Source organism: Bombus huntii, chromosome 8 (genome assembly GCF_024542735.1).
Source record: "Bombus huntii isolate Logan2020A chromosome 8, iyBomHunt1.1, whole genome shotgun sequence".
NCBI lineage: Eukaryota > Metazoa > Arthropoda > Insecta > Hymenoptera > Apidae > Bombus > Bombus huntii.
This window is the reverse complement of record NC_066245.1, coordinates 2,918,498-2,935,925: the sequence shown is the minus strand read 5'-3', so window position 1 is coordinate 2,935,925 and position 17,428 is coordinate 2,918,498. Positions and strand designations below refer to the sequence as shown.

At 47.5% G+C, this 17,428-nt stretch overlaps 1 protein-coding gene across 3 annotated transcripts in view; it reads right to left on the bottom strand.

Moving 5' to 3' along the window:
* Nucleotides 1-17,428, bottom strand: part of LOC126868241 (lachesin-like) — a 34,425-nt gene that overhangs the window by 6,091 nt on the left and 10,906 nt on the right. For 2 of the 3 annotated variants that reach the window (XM_050623521.1, XM_050623522.1), the window contains exon 3: nucleotides 7,538-7,635. In XM_050623521.1, the coding sequence (XP_050479478.1) occupies nucleotides 7,538-7,635 (98 nt within the window). Of the gene's footprint in view, nucleotides 1-103; nucleotides 1,308-7,537; nucleotides 7,636-17,428 lie in introns of those variants that run through there. The other variant, XM_050623523.1, reaches the window with a different exon arrangement.

The window sequence follows — 17,428 nt, the reverse complement described above, 5'->3', positions numbered from 1 at the left end:
GACACCGACCATTCGTACGCGCGCGATCCGACCGTGTACCTTGCTCGAGGAACCGACTAACCCGACTAGCTCGTTCAATCTACGAATCAGCTAATGCGTTTACCTTGGAAGGCGTGCGCGCCAATTTCGCGGAATTCCACTTGCGTTCTTCGCCTTCCTCCGCCTCTGGCCTTATACACCACGTCTGGATGTACGATCGCGACACGATATCTTCGATGGTCGATATCCTCTCGTTCGGGTAACAAGATCGGTTCCTCGAAATTATTCAGCTCGAAGGAAAGCAGGAGGATACATGGGAAAACGAACGGGAGATCGAGAGGAGTCGCACGAGCCGGACCATCGTCGCTGCTTTCAGCGGCAATTGCGAGTCTAATTAGGATAGCTCGGCACGGCGTTCCTCGAAACACGTTTTTCGTGCAATGTAACCGGTAGAATCGAACGTGGTCTTTGTCGGAGGTAATCTGCGAACGAAGGTAACCTATCGTCGTGCTTTCGACCGTTTCGGACGAGAAAAGAATAGACGGGGAAGAACGGGGCAAAAGTTTGAATTCCTTCCTTCTGCGAGGACAATCGATAATGTCTTAAGTACTTTGTCACTGGGGAACAACAGTTTGCGCCGCGCAGAACGAGAACGGAAACTATTACGTCGCCGGCAGAATCGTTATCTCCACGACAAAGATAACGATTCGTTCGATTCGCTAATTCAGGATAACGTTCGACCATCCCACGAGGAAACGCGACTTCTTATCCGACGAAAAGTTGCTCGATCTTCGTACGCGATCCACCACCAGCCACGATCATCCCTTTGTTTCGCGCGTAATACGCCGCGCGCGATCATCGAAGATCGTCTTCTCTGTGTTCAAATTGCATCCGCGGAGACGTACGGGCCTGCTGGTAGGCCGTACGCGTTTCTCCCTTTGCCCTTTGCGTTTTGCCCTGTCGGCAAACAAACCGCGAGATTTCTTTGGAAAATTGCGGAACTGGTTCGACGGAGCTGACACACATTATCCTTGGAGTTACGAAATTCCCCGGTGGGTACGGCCGGGACTCTCGTACCCCTCCGGTGTAATATTTCCAGAGACCCTGGGCCACGAATCTACGTTAGCGCTAAGAGATTGCTCCCCATACCCTCTTCCTAGGCCAACCTCCGTCCCTTTTCCTCTTCCGTTCCATTGTAATCATGGAAACAATCATTCTTCGCTCTCCTTCCCTCCGATGCTTCTTCGTTCTAACCTCGACGATCTCGTTCCGTCTACGTCTCTTTCTCTCTCTCTCTCTCTCTCTCTCTCTCTCTCTCTGTATATATATATATACACACAGTGTATATATATATATATGTATATATATATATATATAGATATATATAGATATATACTATTCTCCGTCCGTCTCCCAAAACTCGGTCCGTTCTCCCGCCCTCTACCGCTCTGCCTATCTATATCCGTTCATCTTTCTCGTTCTCTTTTCGGCTCCATCGCGAATTTCGGGCTAAAACCCCTGTCTTCGTTGCTCCAGCAAGGTGGCGTGCGGTTCCGCCGACAACTCTGGTGGTAGTAGCGATGCTGGTGGTGTGGCGAGCTACCCTTTCGCTCGCCTCCGCAGCAATCACCGATTTGTCTGAATAAGCCCCGGGCAAGTATATGCTCGTGCTTACCCCGGGGAAACACCACTCCGGCCAACTCACACCCATCGTCTCTCTCACCGCCGTCGCCCCCACCCGACTGCATTCCCTCAACAGCAACCCCCTGTACTCTCTGCCTCCCTTCATTCTGCTTCCTACACCCTCGATCGGTCTGGCAGCGACTCCATACCCGAAAATACTCCGGTTCATCGATGCTTGATGGGAACCGGGCTGCGGAGGAAGAGGCTTCGGCAAACCGGCGGCTAGAGGAAGGGAAAGGGAGAAACGGAGTTGCCAAAGTCGTCGCGCCGTCGACGAGACTTCGGTGTTAATCAGAAATGGAACGTCATGGATGGCAAGTATGGTGTAAGTGAATCCACACGAAACGATCGGATAAACGAGAGACGGCCGATCGCTGCACCGGTTCGACGATCCATCGAGTCGCGTCGAGTCGTATCGCTCCGCGCACTCGCGTTTCGCGCGACTAAGATGTACGGCGAGTTGCGGGGCAAATCGGCCGTGAAAACCTACGACGAAATCGATCTAAAGTAGATATATTTTATCTGGCCGTTCGAGAAATACGCGGCGCAGAAAGCGAGAAGGAAATCGCGTTCGCGCGGTTCGTTGATCCACGAGCAACCGATACGCGTCGAGATCTCGCGACGATCTAATTGCGAGTCATCGAAAACGTGACGCGGCGGTGGAACGTAATTAAATGAAAAAGAAAAAAGAGGGGGGGGCGGAGAGAAAACGAGCACCGAGGAGGAATCTACTTTGGCCCGGAATTATCCGGAGATAGATCCAACGATATAAAAGGACAGACCTATGGAAGTGAAAGTTCCGTATCCGTGAATGAAACGGAACCGAGTCGATCGTTCTCGCGGTTCTTTCATAACGTGAAAGACCGATTCGTACAAAACGACGACGAGTCAACCGACGCGACGGCAATTAAACTTGCAGCATCTTTCCAGCGAGATCCTCGACCAGCCCACCAAGCTTCACCGAATCGCACGATTCTTCTCGCGGCTTTTCCTATGGTAATTTATTTTATTCGAGCGGCAAACGTTCCGTCGCTCGTTCCGCCGGAAGATCGATCGTCATCGGAATCGTCATTTCGCGTTCCATCGCGGAAATTGAATCAACGTTGAAACGAGTGCGCGTTGAACGATCGGTCGTGGCGTGGCGCGTTAAACGTGTACGCGTATTAGTCGTTGCGTCGAAACCAGCCGTCGCTTTCTGCATTTTAAATGCTAATTTATTTTTCGCCCGTCATTGTCAGTTTACGTTGCTTGAAACTCGAATCATTACACGGCTCGTACGATGCGTCAATCGAACGTGAGGAACATGCGCGATAACCGTTTCGACAGAATCGCCAGCTGAATTGAAAATCTTTCCGCGCCAAACGTCTACAGACGATAACTTTATTTTTTATTGACGCCGAGGATCTCCACGCGATCGGTCACTTTTCGATTCTCGTTGCGCCACGACCAATTCTATTTCCCCCGGGAACCTCCACCGGCCTGTCGTATTTTTTCCCTTTTTTACGAGCTTTTTATGCGCAAACGTTATAGACGACGAGAGGATTTTGTCGCCTATAAATAAGGGAATAAGAACGATTCCGATTACAATCACGTCGACGAAATGCCTCGACCTTCGATCTTCCTCGTCTTTTTTCTTTTTTCCTTTCTTTGTTTTCATCTTCGCTCGTAGACGTCACAGTCGTTTCCTTCGCTTTTCCCTTTTCTGGCCGTGCTGCTCGCACGCGAAAAATCCGCCAAACAGGAAATAACCAGCGAGTCCCGATCCGAACGTGTCCAATTTATAGCAACTTGGACGAACTGCCGAATATATATATAGGCAGCAGCCACAATCGGCTTACCATCTTATCATTTCCTTGTGCCTCGGACGATTCTCATTTATACAGGTACTATATCTCGCGTTAGAAGCTGCATAATATTTGTTGGTCGACAAAAGACGGTCGTAGAAAGATGTTTCGCTCTCCTTTATGAATTCACGACGCGAGAAACTCTATCCAAATATGTCCGATGAAGTTTCAGAAGCCATAAATCTTCTACTTTCGTCAGACGTCTTTCCCACTGGCAGAGTAGAAGAGAATCGCTTTGAAGTCGCGCACACGCGTTTCAAATTCGTCGGTGGCGATGGTGGTGGTGGTGTAAACGACTGCGTTCGACGATCGGTATCCTCGCGCGACGCTGCCTCGGTCTTCAGAGGGAACATCCCCTTCCATTTTTTTCCTTGATCCAGCTTTCAGAAAGCCGGAATAAAGAGGGAAAGAAAGGTTTGGCTGGTTGCGTCTCGCCGATTCGCCTCGTTTTACTTGGTCGAAACAGTGTCGCGTAAAACTAAAAGCTTTCGGACTCGTCTCGAGGCTCCTTCCTCTTCCAGACAGAGCGGGACTTTAGAAAAATCGACGGCAACTAGCGCGACAGGGATAAGAAAACACGGCGGAGGAACTCTGCACGAAGTAAATAGAAGAACAACTTGCCGACCAGCTGGCGAACCAACCTTTATCGATTTCATTCGTTACGTTCTCCTTTTATTTCGCCGCGTGTTACGGAATACAAATTAGAAATAAACGTTTTCCCCGCGGCGAATTTCGATTCACCCCCTCCACCCCTGTTATTCTGCTCGCGACGAAACCAGTCGTCCATTTCGTTTAACGGATTGATCGGTCGACTTTTCTTTTTTCTTCCGGACCTGTTTGGTTTTCGACTCGAAGCCGCAAGAAAATTCTCTCGCGAATCCTGGAAAGCGTGGCCCACGGCAAATCCGCGTTATATATTCATGAACGGTTAACTGGGGTTTAGCAGGAGGAAGCTGCAGCATGAAAGAAATAGAAAGAGGGAACGTTCTTGGGAAAATAGGGGCGCCTTAAATTCGCGCGTGTTAGCACAACAATGGATCAAAGGAATTCCGCGGGAAACGCGTTACAAGGGAAGGCGTGCAACGGCGCGCCGCGTGTGAAGTTTTGATCAGAGGCGACGCGTTGCTCGGGCAAACTTGCCAGCATTCCTGCGAATTGGATTTCTTCGAGGTAACTGCGACTACGTGCGGGCTTTTGTGTCGCCCCGGCAAAGTCGCGATGCATGCGACTCTTTGCGAGAAGATTGTTCTCCGATCCCGCAAGTTTGTTTATTTGCCTGCCGACGTACGGCGATATTTCGCGAGTTAACGCGCGCGTGAAAACTCAGCGACACAATGTGCCCGTGTATTTGCATGAGAAGAATACGTTTCCGGGAGAAGTCGGTCGACCGTTGCCTCTAAAAATGAAAATATGTGAAAATTTTCTTTCGCATATAGCGTTCGCCAGCCTTTTAACAATCTACAGCGACCTTGTTCCGTCATCTTCTTTTTCCCTCTGAACGAACAATGCTTTTCATCTCATCGACGCGCTTGTTTATCCGTCGTGTTTTCAATAACGCGTCGCCGTCGACACCGTGTTTCACAAATTAGAATTTTCGCGTTCAACGAAACAATGAAGAGAAATTCCTTTAATTATTTTATTTCGCGTCACCGACGAAGCGACGCCGCCGCACAGGCAAAAGGAAACGCTCGTGATGGGCGCGTGGTGGACGACAGCCAAAGTAAATGTTGGTAAAAATCGTGCGCGGAGCAGAGTCGTTTGCGAAACGAATTCATTTACGCGGTTCATCGGAGTACGTCGGGATCCGTGGTTTCCGGCTCGATCGCCACCGCCTAAACTTATTTAGCGAATCGTTGCTTCTAATTTCGAAATATGGTCGCCGACCATCGAAAAATTAACCATAACGCGGTGTGAAACAGGTGGAGGCAAATAAGTCGCGTATACAATAGAGTCGATATTACTTGGCGGGTGGATCTGGTTGCAAAGCACCGATCGGGATGGGTTAAAGGCCAAATGGTACAGGGTCGTTTCGTCGAAAGGTAACGCGACTACGGTTCCAGGACGGTAGTTTCGCAGAATGGATTCGCGTGAATACAAACCTGCGGTTGTCGAGTATTATTCGGTAGTTGGTGTACTGGTGCGTTGGTGTCCGCGACGTTGTGCGAACGTACCACGTAGGTGGAACGAACGCGTTAAAAGCGTACCCTCTGAAAATAATGTAAAATAACAGGAACGCGACGCGACACGACGCGATGCGGCTCATACCACGCGCGAGCAAAAACGGATTTTAACGCGTGTTCGATCGTACGTTGAGAGTTTGCTGGGAAAATCTCCACGCTAAGAGCGAAACGGCCAGCAGCGCGCAAAACATCGTCGTTACTCGACTTTAGTTTCTAATTACTGGGTCGTTCGAGCGACGTTTGTCACAGAGAGCGGAGAAGTAAAAAGGATTCGATGGCGAAACGGAGCTCGATGTTCCGGCTGATGCAAACATTCGTGCGCGCGTCACTGCCAGAAATTCGATTATGTAACATCGAATACCGATGAACGTGTATCGAATACGTCGAAAACAAATCGGGTTAGAAAAGTTATCGGACGTTCCGTGCAATGATATTTCGAGGTTGGTCGCGGGGCGCCGTTCGTCGACGTTTTTCATCTCGTTGATATAAACCGACTAAAACTTCGTGGTCGATTAATAGCTTGCTTTCGGGCCGCGGGATGAAACGCCGTCTTATTTTGCGTTCGTTGGCGAAACAGCCTCGGGCAACCAGCAGAATCGTCGCCGTGCCGCAAATTCCCCGTTTAAACGTTTGCGATGAAAGTGTACGATCCACGTTGTATTCGTGGCAATTTCCCTCCTTCGGTGATTCGCCGCGAAATTCGCCCATTCCCGTTGACAAATCGGCTTGAAATTTTCACGACGCTTTCCGTACCAACCGTTGAATATTAATTTCATCGCGGTACCGTTGTTTTAACTGTTTTCCGTAGTTTTTATCGGTAGACTTGCTTTAGGCGCCGACGCCGGCACCAGTCTCGTCGGCGAATAAACTTTCGAAAATTTCTCCGATATTTTGCGTTGTTGCTGTGCAAAAAGCGTAAAGCGACGGCAGCCGCCCACATCGAAGCACCGAAAACTTTTCACGAGCGCCCTTCTTTCCGGCTAATCCCGTTTTTCTCTAACCGACAATCGGAATATTCCTTACCGTAAGATAAAGGAACAGCCGGTATTAATATAAACGCGGCCGAGTACAGATGGGTAGAAGGGGTACGAGGCTACGGTGAGAAACGAGAACCGGTCGAAACGAACCACTCGCCGCTTCGAGGTTTAACGGTATTTCAAATTTTGCGTCGATTAAAGTTTAATCTGTCACAGGAAGCGTCGATGGCCGCGCATAGTTACCGGCCACATTGTCGTTAATTCGCATGAAATTGAAATACCGCGGCGAAAGAAGCTCAAATACGAATACACGTACATCGGCCACGCAAAGAGTTAATCACTCGCGACAGAACGCCGCTTAATTTCGTCTCGTTAGCCAGTGCCAAGCTTAATGAATTGTGTACCTGGCGAGAAGTTCCGCGGGACTTTGTTGCGCGTTGGACGAACCCTGTACGACCGGATGACGAAGTTTCGGTTTATCTCCACCTGGTGAATGAGCGGGGCGCGACCTTCTCCACGCGGAAAACTGTTGGAAAGTTATTCTGGAAGAAGGAGCTAGAGAGTAGGAGAGGTGGCGATGGTGTAGGTGGTGAATAGCGAAACAGTGGTGGGACGAGAAATGGCAAAAAGACGCGAGCCGCTGACATGTGCCACGAGCATCCACGCGACCCATTTGTTGCGACGAGATTACCGAAAATCTCCAATTCCTTTATCGCCTCGTGACCCGTGAACAACTCGAGCTCGCCGACTCGTGAACCAACGAACCCGTTTATATTCTTACGCTGCCGGCCTGGCTAATTAACGTTCCACAGCCACGCCAACTCCTCCCACCCCTCCTTTTTTCCTCCCATAAAACCATCGACAAATCCCTTACCTTGTGATTTCCTAGTTTCCGGATCGTGCACGGTAGAACGGCTTCTTTACCAATAGCCGCTGTCACATTACCGATCGGCTGCACAAAACTCGGCAGATCTGCAAAAAACCAGTATCCTGCGTTTCATCCTCGTATAACGTATGATATCGTTTGGTTATTGTCAAACGTACCACGACGATCGCACATTTTTAAAAAGGAGTTACGACGGCCGATACCTGCAACGAACGAAACTAGCCGTTTCCAACTTCCGACTGTCATATCGTTTCGTTCGTTGTTCTCGCGTTTCGCGTGCTTCTCGTTCTAATTTCGGTCAAAGGCGGTCTCGTTACACGCAACGCTTCTACCCGTCGCATACGCGACGTTCGCCACAACGAGTCTTTTGTAACGAAATTTGTAACGAAACTGCGTTTAGAATTAGTTTCTCTCTCTCTCTGTCTCTCTCTCTCTCTCTGTCTCTGTCTCTCTCTCTCTCTGTCTCTCGTGAGTGTTTTACTCGAATGTATCCTCTATCGAGGAAAAACAGCGACGGATTTATAGGGAAGGTATGGAAAAATCGCGACAGCCCGGTAAAATAGAAAGGTGCGTATATTTCGTGTAGCTGGAAACATATTTCACATCGTTTACAACGGGTGCGGATTCGATAGCAGTGATTCGTAGCCCTCGTTAAAGCGTACGTGATGGCGCAATGACAGCGATTAACAGCTTGTTGGCGCATATAATATCGAACAGTCGCTGGTGAAGCATAGTTTCAATTTCCTGTCAACGGATGCACTGTCACTGGCTAATGGCCAAAGATGATACGCCGGCCTGGTGTGCATTATGTTAAGCCGATGGATCGAGAAAGGAGAGAGAGAGGGAGAGAGAGAGAGAGAATTTTCCCCCGTAAACATTCCTCGGGAACGAACGTTTATCACCGATGAAAAGGACACCGACGTTTCACTGTGAAAAATGCGCTGAATAGTATGCCGAACGAGCGAATTGACGGAAACGTGAAAAGATAAGGTCCCTAAGCCTTAGTCAGGGCTGCCAACCGAGCATACCTCACCCGTTGGACTAGTCGCCATTGAAGCAAAGATTGAGACGTTACAACGATCCCGTATCGATCATATTACTCGATACTTCAATTTGGTATTTGTCTATATCGCGGAAATCGACAACACGCGTATACTCGCTCTTGTTTACAGACACGGTAATCGAGATGCTGTATCGATATTTTAAAGATTGGGACGGAAAGACGAGGACTCTGTCGCTTTTGTTAGCGTTGTGTATTCCTTTCACGTTAATCGAAAGTGTGTGTGTGTGTGTGTGTGTGTGTGTGTGAGAGAGAGAGAGAGAGAGAGAGAGATTCTTTCGTTGTTTCCGAAGAGCAGGCCGTTGACAGACAATCGGTCAAAAATATTTTATATAGCGTAAAATTGAAAGTAAATAATGTTAACGTAATTTGTAACGGGATATGGCAACACTGTACAAACGCAATATGTTTTGCTTCTTACCTGTTTGAATGTTTTCATATAATATCACGTTTTGCCATAAAAGATAATTAGCATGCGTTACTTTGTGCTTTGATAAATAAATATAGTAGATGAGAATTTGTTTTATAGGATATGCGAACACTTTTATGAATAATAATTGCAAGTCTGTCGCGTTCGAGTTCTGTCTGTATAATTAAATACTTCGTCCGTTTCTACAGTCATATTAATCGAAGTTTCATAGTTTCTCATAATCTAACTTTTGTTATACGTTAAGGGGAATCTATGGAATGGTTCTGTGTCGGAATAAATTATCTTCAAAATAGCACAGGTAAGTAGAAACTTGCGGCGTCTCTTGACGAAAGACACCGCACTGTTCCATGGAAACAAAATAATTATGATTTTAATGCATAAAATGCGAAAGAAGAGATTTCAGGACTCGGAAAGGCAGAAACGATATGCTTGCGTTTATAACATCTCCCTTTCCAATTATCACATTTTGATGTAAAAGGTAACCAAAGCGATCAGAAAATTCGTTAATTAGAACACAGAAATACGTCACCGTTATTTTATCTTCTACATGTAAAGGATATAGTAGCAAGTTTTCAATCCGAAAATTAAAAATCTCTTTCGAAAAACATGCTTTTTTTTAGAAATACGATACGCGCAACGATAACTACCATTGGAAAGAATTTTCTTTCGTAAAGGTAGGGTATAAACTGTTCGCGAATACGAAATAACATCCCGAAACGTACAACGAGAAGAACAGACAGAAACTGTCTGCTCGCGGTAAAGAAAACTAACGGCTTATCAATCGTTCGTCAACTCCACAGTCTACTGTGGCTGAAACTCGTTTGAAGCGTTTAGCAACGAGATTAGGTAGGCAGATCTGGCTAAAACTCGCATCTGATTCGTGAAATTAAATAGCGAACAACAGAGAAAGAAAGAAAATCAACGATACGAGTATCGAGATTGGCTGAAACAGAGACCCGTCGAATATACGAGAAAGAAATTTAATTATATTCAACGAGGTTATCGTTATAACATTATGCAATTATCACTTTAATATGCATGATCTGGTTCAGAAATAACGAGAATGCTTCCTACATAACTCAAATTGGTAGTTCTGACAAAAAACAAATAAACTGTTGCGATCCGCGAACCTTATTAAAGTAGCGGATTATGTACACTTTAATTGCTTTCGTTAATATAGAATAATTACCAGATAAGTAATTACGTGTTTGGTGAGCATGTCATGAAAATGCTGCATCACGACGTTGCACCTGCTCTCGTAGTATTATCGCCCGACGAAGTTTTCGTAGCAAAGAAAATTGCACGACCCAGTGCTGCAACTCCTTTATTCTGCAGACCTCGGTGCCGCGGTTCTTCTTGTTCACCAAGATAAGAAATGATCTTAACGTTACAAGTTTCCAGCCGGCTAGTTTCACATCGACAATGAACAAAATATGCTGTTCCTTGTTTCTACATTTACTCGTTATTTCTGGATCGGATCGCGGATACGAGTTTCCGATACTCTGAGATTTAAAACCAGATGTTAACGTCGCCGATTCATCTAATCATTTTTTAACGATTATTCCGATTCATCAAATTTCTTGCGTGTATACCAATCACGGTTCCTACAATGCGACCGAATAGATCCTAAAATTAAAAATTCGGTATAAAGTTATCTAAACTGAATCGAGCGTAGATCGCGGTAATCTCGCGATGTGCCTGCGCGCGCTCTACCCTGGCGAACTTTTCTGGCGCCGTTTTAAAAAAGTTGGAATAATCCGAAGCTGGAAACGAGCTGAGGCGGAGGACAAGGGGCAGGGGGGAGGTAGAGGAAAAAAGAGAAAGATTCTTCGATACGGTGAACGAGCCGAACGGTTCGGTGAAAATGAAGCGGTGGCGGTGCTATCGGACGGTGGCCACATGGCGCGATATCGCGTACCCAACGAGTCAAAGTTTGGAAATGGCATGAACGGTACGCGTACCCGTGGACCAGTCTGCCCGATGAGACCGGAAGACGCTCCAGCGTTGCATTCGACCGGTGTGCATCGTGTGCATCGAACGGAAAAACGCTGCGCTGCAGCTGTGTGTGGACGTGTGCGCGATACTCGAAGATACGGGGTCGTAACTGCTTATGGAAGTTGGAGAGAGAACGCTGTAGCTTTGCGAGGTTTTTGCTACTCGAAGAGCAAGGGTCGAGCGAACGGGGGTGGCAGTAAGCAACTGGCAGTGCGGGCACGATAGAGGAAAGAGTTTGGGCCCGGCGGACCTAAGAAAACAGCTCGGTAGCTATTATGATAAGATATTCACTGACAGAAACAGGAGAGGGAAGGAATTTTCAAGTTGCAGCGTAGTCTTCGCAGCCGTATCTAGAATGTAATATAAGGAAACGTGGAGGAAAATAGCGGAGGCAACGGAGCTGAGTGGCCATGCGAACAGCGAACGACGAACGGTGAACGGGCGACCGGTGAGCTGCGAGGCTGAAAGGAAAAGGAAGAAAAAGGGGGTTCCAAGGAACCGGGAGGAAACGGCGGAAAGAGAATGGAGCGGCGCGGGCAGAGCGGATCGTTTCGAAGTGGGAGTCGCAGTCGGAGCTGGAGTCGGAGCTGGAGTCGGAACTGGAGTCGTATTCGGAGTCGGTGGCGTGGGTGCGTCTACAGCGACTTCACCCACGCCAGTTTCGCTGCCGCCGCTTTTATTTTATGGCAAAATTATTCTGGCAGAAAAATAATTCAATCTCCGCCGCTGTACAGATTACCGTAGCATCTTATCGAGTGAAGCTACCGCCGAATAGCCGCGATAGCATGGTCCAGCTGTCGCGAATGGAATTCCACTTTGCGATTTCAATACACGCGCCAACAGGAGGATAATTAGAGGCGACGGCGATACGAATACTTGGTAAATGCATATTTGGATCTGCCGTTGGCAGTGTACGCGCGATACGTTACGGAGCCAATCTTGCTCCGGCTCATCGATGTCAAAAATGTTTTCCGATTTCAATCGCTAAGTACCTTGGAGTGCGTGGAATCGGCGATCTCGTATCGCGGAAACGAATGGACGCAACGAAATAAAATTAATGAGGGCGGAACGAGGCGAAGCGCTCCGCTCCGTTTGATTTTAACGTTTATATACCATCGATACGGTCGTTATTTTTATATTTTGTCGAGCACAAGTACAACGTCGGGAGTAAACACGACAGGATCGATAGGCGGATATTCGCAAATAAAGAAAGAATGGAAAAGAGATGTCGAGAGGAAAAAAAAAAGGCGGAATTCCCGTCCGACAATAATATCCATGAAGCAGTTTTCTCGTGCCGTCGTAAATTTGGAAATTTTTCTATGATACTTGGAAATGGAAGCGACGAAGGAGTAGCGAAATAGAAGAGAATGAGCTTTAAGGTCGAATCGGATCTATCGCGTAGCGCGTGGGGATGGGAAGCATCGGCAGCGACAGGATAAAATATCGCTCGACGTATTTCAGAGATCTTAGGGACTTGGTCGACGAACATTGGACTGCAATTGGTAGCGGCACTCGACGATACCATGGCCTGTGGAGCTTTGTGCCGGCCATGGTGCCCGTCACGACGAATCGACGCGGCCGAAAGAAGAATGTTTTTACGTGTCGCCGGTGCCCTCGCATCGCTTACCGTGAATAAAGAATCGTGGAACCGTACAGATGTTCCTTCGACGTATTTCTCGTCGACGCGTCTTTCGCACCTATCATAAAAATACATATCACCGGGCGTATCACGATACGTTTTCCACCTTCGACAAATTACTCTCTTATTTCGAGCCGGGGCTTGCTACCTTTGCCGGAGGGTACACCGTAATCGTTCTCCGGTGGAAAGACAGTCTGAGAAATGGTCGACACCGCCGGAACGAAAATATGAGCAACGCTTAAACGAAGAAGCGCAGGCCCGTGTTTTTCTTTTTCCTTTCGCCGCGGAAGGCCCCGGTTCCCGTACAAAAACCTTCGCGAACATCGTACGTCGATACTTTACGTTTCCACGCGATATCGCGGTAACGTGCCGCTATCGCGAGTTACGCGACCTTCGAAAATGAATATTGTATTTTCCTGTCATCTTATCGGAGACACGGTCGCTTCCAATGGAAGATCCGAAAGTTGGCAACTGTTTGGAATTTCTGCTTCGATCGGTCCTTATCGATGGCAATAATGCTTCATTTTCCAAGCGGGGGATCCCAATGATAACGAAAAGTTGCGAAATCGATGTATTTCGCGTGAAATCGGTAAGAGTAGATTGAATCGGCCATTAACGTTGAGGATCCACGGCAACGAAGATTTTCCTCAAACGAGAGTTTAACAAAGTTCCATGTTATTACGATAGAACAGCGAACTTTGAATATAAGAGGGAGTACAGAAGGAAGCTTGACTTTCAAGGGAAGGCAACTTCGCTTCCAAAAGAGCAAACATCTCTCTGTTCCTTTTTCTCGAGGCAGAGCTCGGCAAATTTTTATCCCGGCGAAAGCATTAATTTGTGAAAAAAAGAGAGAAAAAAAAAGATAGTGAAAGAAGAAAAAAGAGAAGAGCCAAGTATAGGAATTTCGCGGCACGGTCGCGGCCTCCCCTTGCTCTAGCTCGCATTTCAGGGATATTTAAGTTTCATCGCGAAACTTTAGCGAGACGCTGCATTTATTAAATCCTCCGGCATATTTGACGAGCAAATCTGAGAATTGTCGTGTCACTGTCGTCGTTCTCCTTTCGTCCGAAGTAAAGGATGAAAAAAAAAAAAAATCGAGACGAGGGGGTATCCGAAGAATGAGCAAGAGAGAAAAGGAGAAGGGAACGAAAGGGCAGAACCATTCATTTATTAAAGGAACGGTATTAATGTTTGAGCTAGTTACATAGATGGAGAAAAGTAAAACACAGCGACAACGTGGATGGCCGTTGATGTATTCCGGTCGAGTAAAAGATTACGTATTACATCTATAGAAAATCAATCTCTTACTCGACTGCCGTTTTAATTAATCGCGCATCAGTTCGACCAGTCGGCCGCTTTCATAATACAATTTTTAATCACGATTCGCGATGTAATTCGATCAATTTAATTACATTTCCCGTGATACAATATAAATTCAGCGTGCCACGCGATAGATAATATTTGATGCGTTAATATCGCGAAAAGTAGGAATCGACGTGTAAAATGGATCAGTGCGAGCCAACGAATAATAAAAGCTATTACCGCGACGATGGATACACAAGGCGCAATTATATAACCATTACGATTAATAAATGCGGCATCGGCTCGCGAAAGGTGGGGCACCATCTGCGTACCGCCCGTTTAAAGTCGCAATCGACCTCGTTGCAACGCGTTTACGATGCTTATTAAATTCATTAGACGCGCGAGTTGCTCCACGTACTCGTTCAAACACGAATCGTCGCCGTTTCTTTTATTCCAATCGTTTCGTTCGTAATGCACGTCCTTTGCCGGTGTAGTCCAACAGCCAAATAAAAATCTCAAGGAATAGTTTCGTTGTTTCTCGTTCTCGCCACGTCCAACTGGCTGTGTCCAACTTTCGCGAGTTGTCTTCGATTATCGCCAACTTGGATCTCACCTGTAGGAAACACAAGGCCAGTCTCACGTACGCGAGTGACACGACTCATTCGGGAAGAAAGTTTTTCCGACAAAAGATTTGTTATACGCGTGAATAATAGTTAAAAAGTGGATGCTGGAGCGGTTCTTTCTTTTTTTTTTTTTCTCGAGCACTGAACTCGTTATCGGAGTTAGGTAACCAGCTACATACATACATACATACATATATATTATACACGTGTATATATAGTACCTAGCAAAGTGAAATGGAGGCCAGGAGGTGGGAAACGGGGGATGGAAAGTTAGCATACGAATGCCCAATTGTGTTTGTGGACTGGTTCGTCGCTCTGATTTACATAGTTATTATGATATTATGCAGATGCAAAAAGATTTTTATCATCGTAGCTGTCCTTGTCGTGGAGGGGAAAAGAAGGTATACAAGTTGTATGACACGAGTGTTCTCTGTCGTCTGTCCGCGTCTGTGACGCGTTGCCGCCGGCATAAGCCAGCCGAAAGGCTGGAGCGCCGCTCGAACGGAGACGATTCGAGAGATCGCGCGGCTTGAAACAATTGGGTTGCAGAAACTAAGTGGACCGCAAATCGCGGATTAAAGCACCGCGGCGTAGAAATACATTAAGGATGCCTCTTTGCATCGCGCGTAGTCACGAGATCCGAGATTGCTCTTGATCCACTGAACTCGCGTTTCGTTGCACCAGCGGTTATCGCGAACAGGAACCAAAACCGTATTTCGCCGACGACGTATGTGGAAAAGCAAACGGCGCCTCTGGAATTGTACAAAATTTCAAAGAGAACGGAAATTAGTTCTCTGCCTTCAACGTCGATGTTAATCTCAGATTTTACGTGTTGCGCAGCTACGCTCCGGCTTCGCTACGTCGTAAATTTCCTTTGCGTATCTTAATCGCAGTAATTTTTCCCGTGCTTTGTAACCACCGTTGTAATCTTCACCGGCTGGCCTTTCGTTTAATCTTATCCGCGTACTCGTAGACAATTCCGCGTTATCGAACGATCGCCCTACTCCTCCGTGTCTAGATGTTGCAGCTGAGCTCGAATTCCGACCACCTTAACCAATCGATGAATTTCGTTGTTCAAGAAACGCTTCTCTGAAACTTCATTGTGCGTCGGATCGTAACAGGCAAAACTAAAGCCGATTACTAAAATAACAGTCGAGTTTAGAAGGAGAGCGCACGAGATTCACCCGAACGAGTTCATTCGCGGCTTCGTATAGCTCTTCGAATATTACGTCAGCTCTCAGCTAGTGGAAATCGTTAAAATTTGTCGCCAATGCAAGCAAAATATCGGCCAACGAAAAACAACGAATATGTCTTTCAACTTTTTCATCGTCTCGCGTTAATCTGCATATACACGCCTTGTAACAACCTCAACGATTACGCTCTTCGTCTTATTTTCCTAACGATTATTATGCAAGGAGTACTCCACGTAAATATCGAGGCGGCTGGTGGATGGGATAATGGGTAGGTGCGCGGCATTTATCAGGAGGGTAAAAAGGCGTTAAAGTCACCGCAGCAAAAAAAGGACGTAAACGACGCAAACTCGACGGCCACTTAATAAATATTTGATCAATCCTGACGGAGCGTTGCCGGAACGCCCGACCGAGCGGTTTCGGGTATTCTCGGTGGACCAAACGGAACGATACCAAAGCGGATTATCGAAACGCCGGTGCAAGTCGAAGGAAAAGTTGGTCGCTCTTTTACCCAGATTCCAGGGACTTTAAATTCTCACGGCTCGAATCCTTGCCGAAACTTTTCTCCGCGATGGAGCACCGTAAATATATAACCCCCTTCCCTGCTCTCGCTTCAACGCGTTCAAAGTCGCAAGCTGTTACACCGCGCGGCACCCACCGGCACCCACCGGCACCCACCGGCACCCACCGGCACCCACCTGCACCCAGCTGTCCCTTTCCCTCTCTGGAATCGCCGCCCTGTCGGCGGACTTGCTCTCACCTCGACCGTAAGAGGAGGAGGTAGTGGGCCGAGGCGAGCGACAGAACGAACCGGGAAGCTCCGTTCGACCCTCTCGGTCGCGTAGAAACGTCGATGGCGTGGAGTCGCCGCCGCCACCACCGTCGCCTCTGTCGTCACCGACTACGCCGCGATAATTCCATTTCCACGAAGCGGCGCGAATTCGTACTTTAATTAATCGAATTCGCGCCCATGTCCCTGGGACCTGTCCGCCCCACCGCGGCTGCCAACCAACTACCCTCCGCCACCTTTCGCAACCCTTCCTCCTTCTAGGACAAGTTTCGATCCCGGAAATTAGTAAGATCGCACATGCGGAACACGAAGGTTTCCTAACTGCACGCTGCACATCCACTCAACCGCCCGACCACTCGCGCCTCGTATACGTGCACATACTTTAAGCTTGCACGCGCGCTCACAGGCGCGGACCAGAGCAGCTGGGGACGCGCATTATGCGCTCGCGATTCGCGTCACGCTCCCTTAATATGTCGCAGCTAGATGCTCTCCATCCTTGCCAGCGGAAAAAAGGTTTATTAAAGTCGAGCCAGGGAAATTTGCAACTAAATACCGTATATATATATATATGTATATATATATATATATACATATATATAATGTACGTATGTACGTCGCACGACAAACGTGATTCAACTTTAGCAGATTGAAATATCGCGACCGGTTTTACCAGGGATCGGAACCACGGAAATATTAGCGCGTTCCGAGCCGTTGAATCGTTTTCAATGGAACGAAAATGGGGTGGAGCGAAGAATGATGCCTAGGGGGTGGTTGAACGAAGTGGAAGGTGTGGGAACAGGCAGCCTTCGCGAAGGCGCTCATCCGAAAATCTAATTTCGGCGTATTCCAC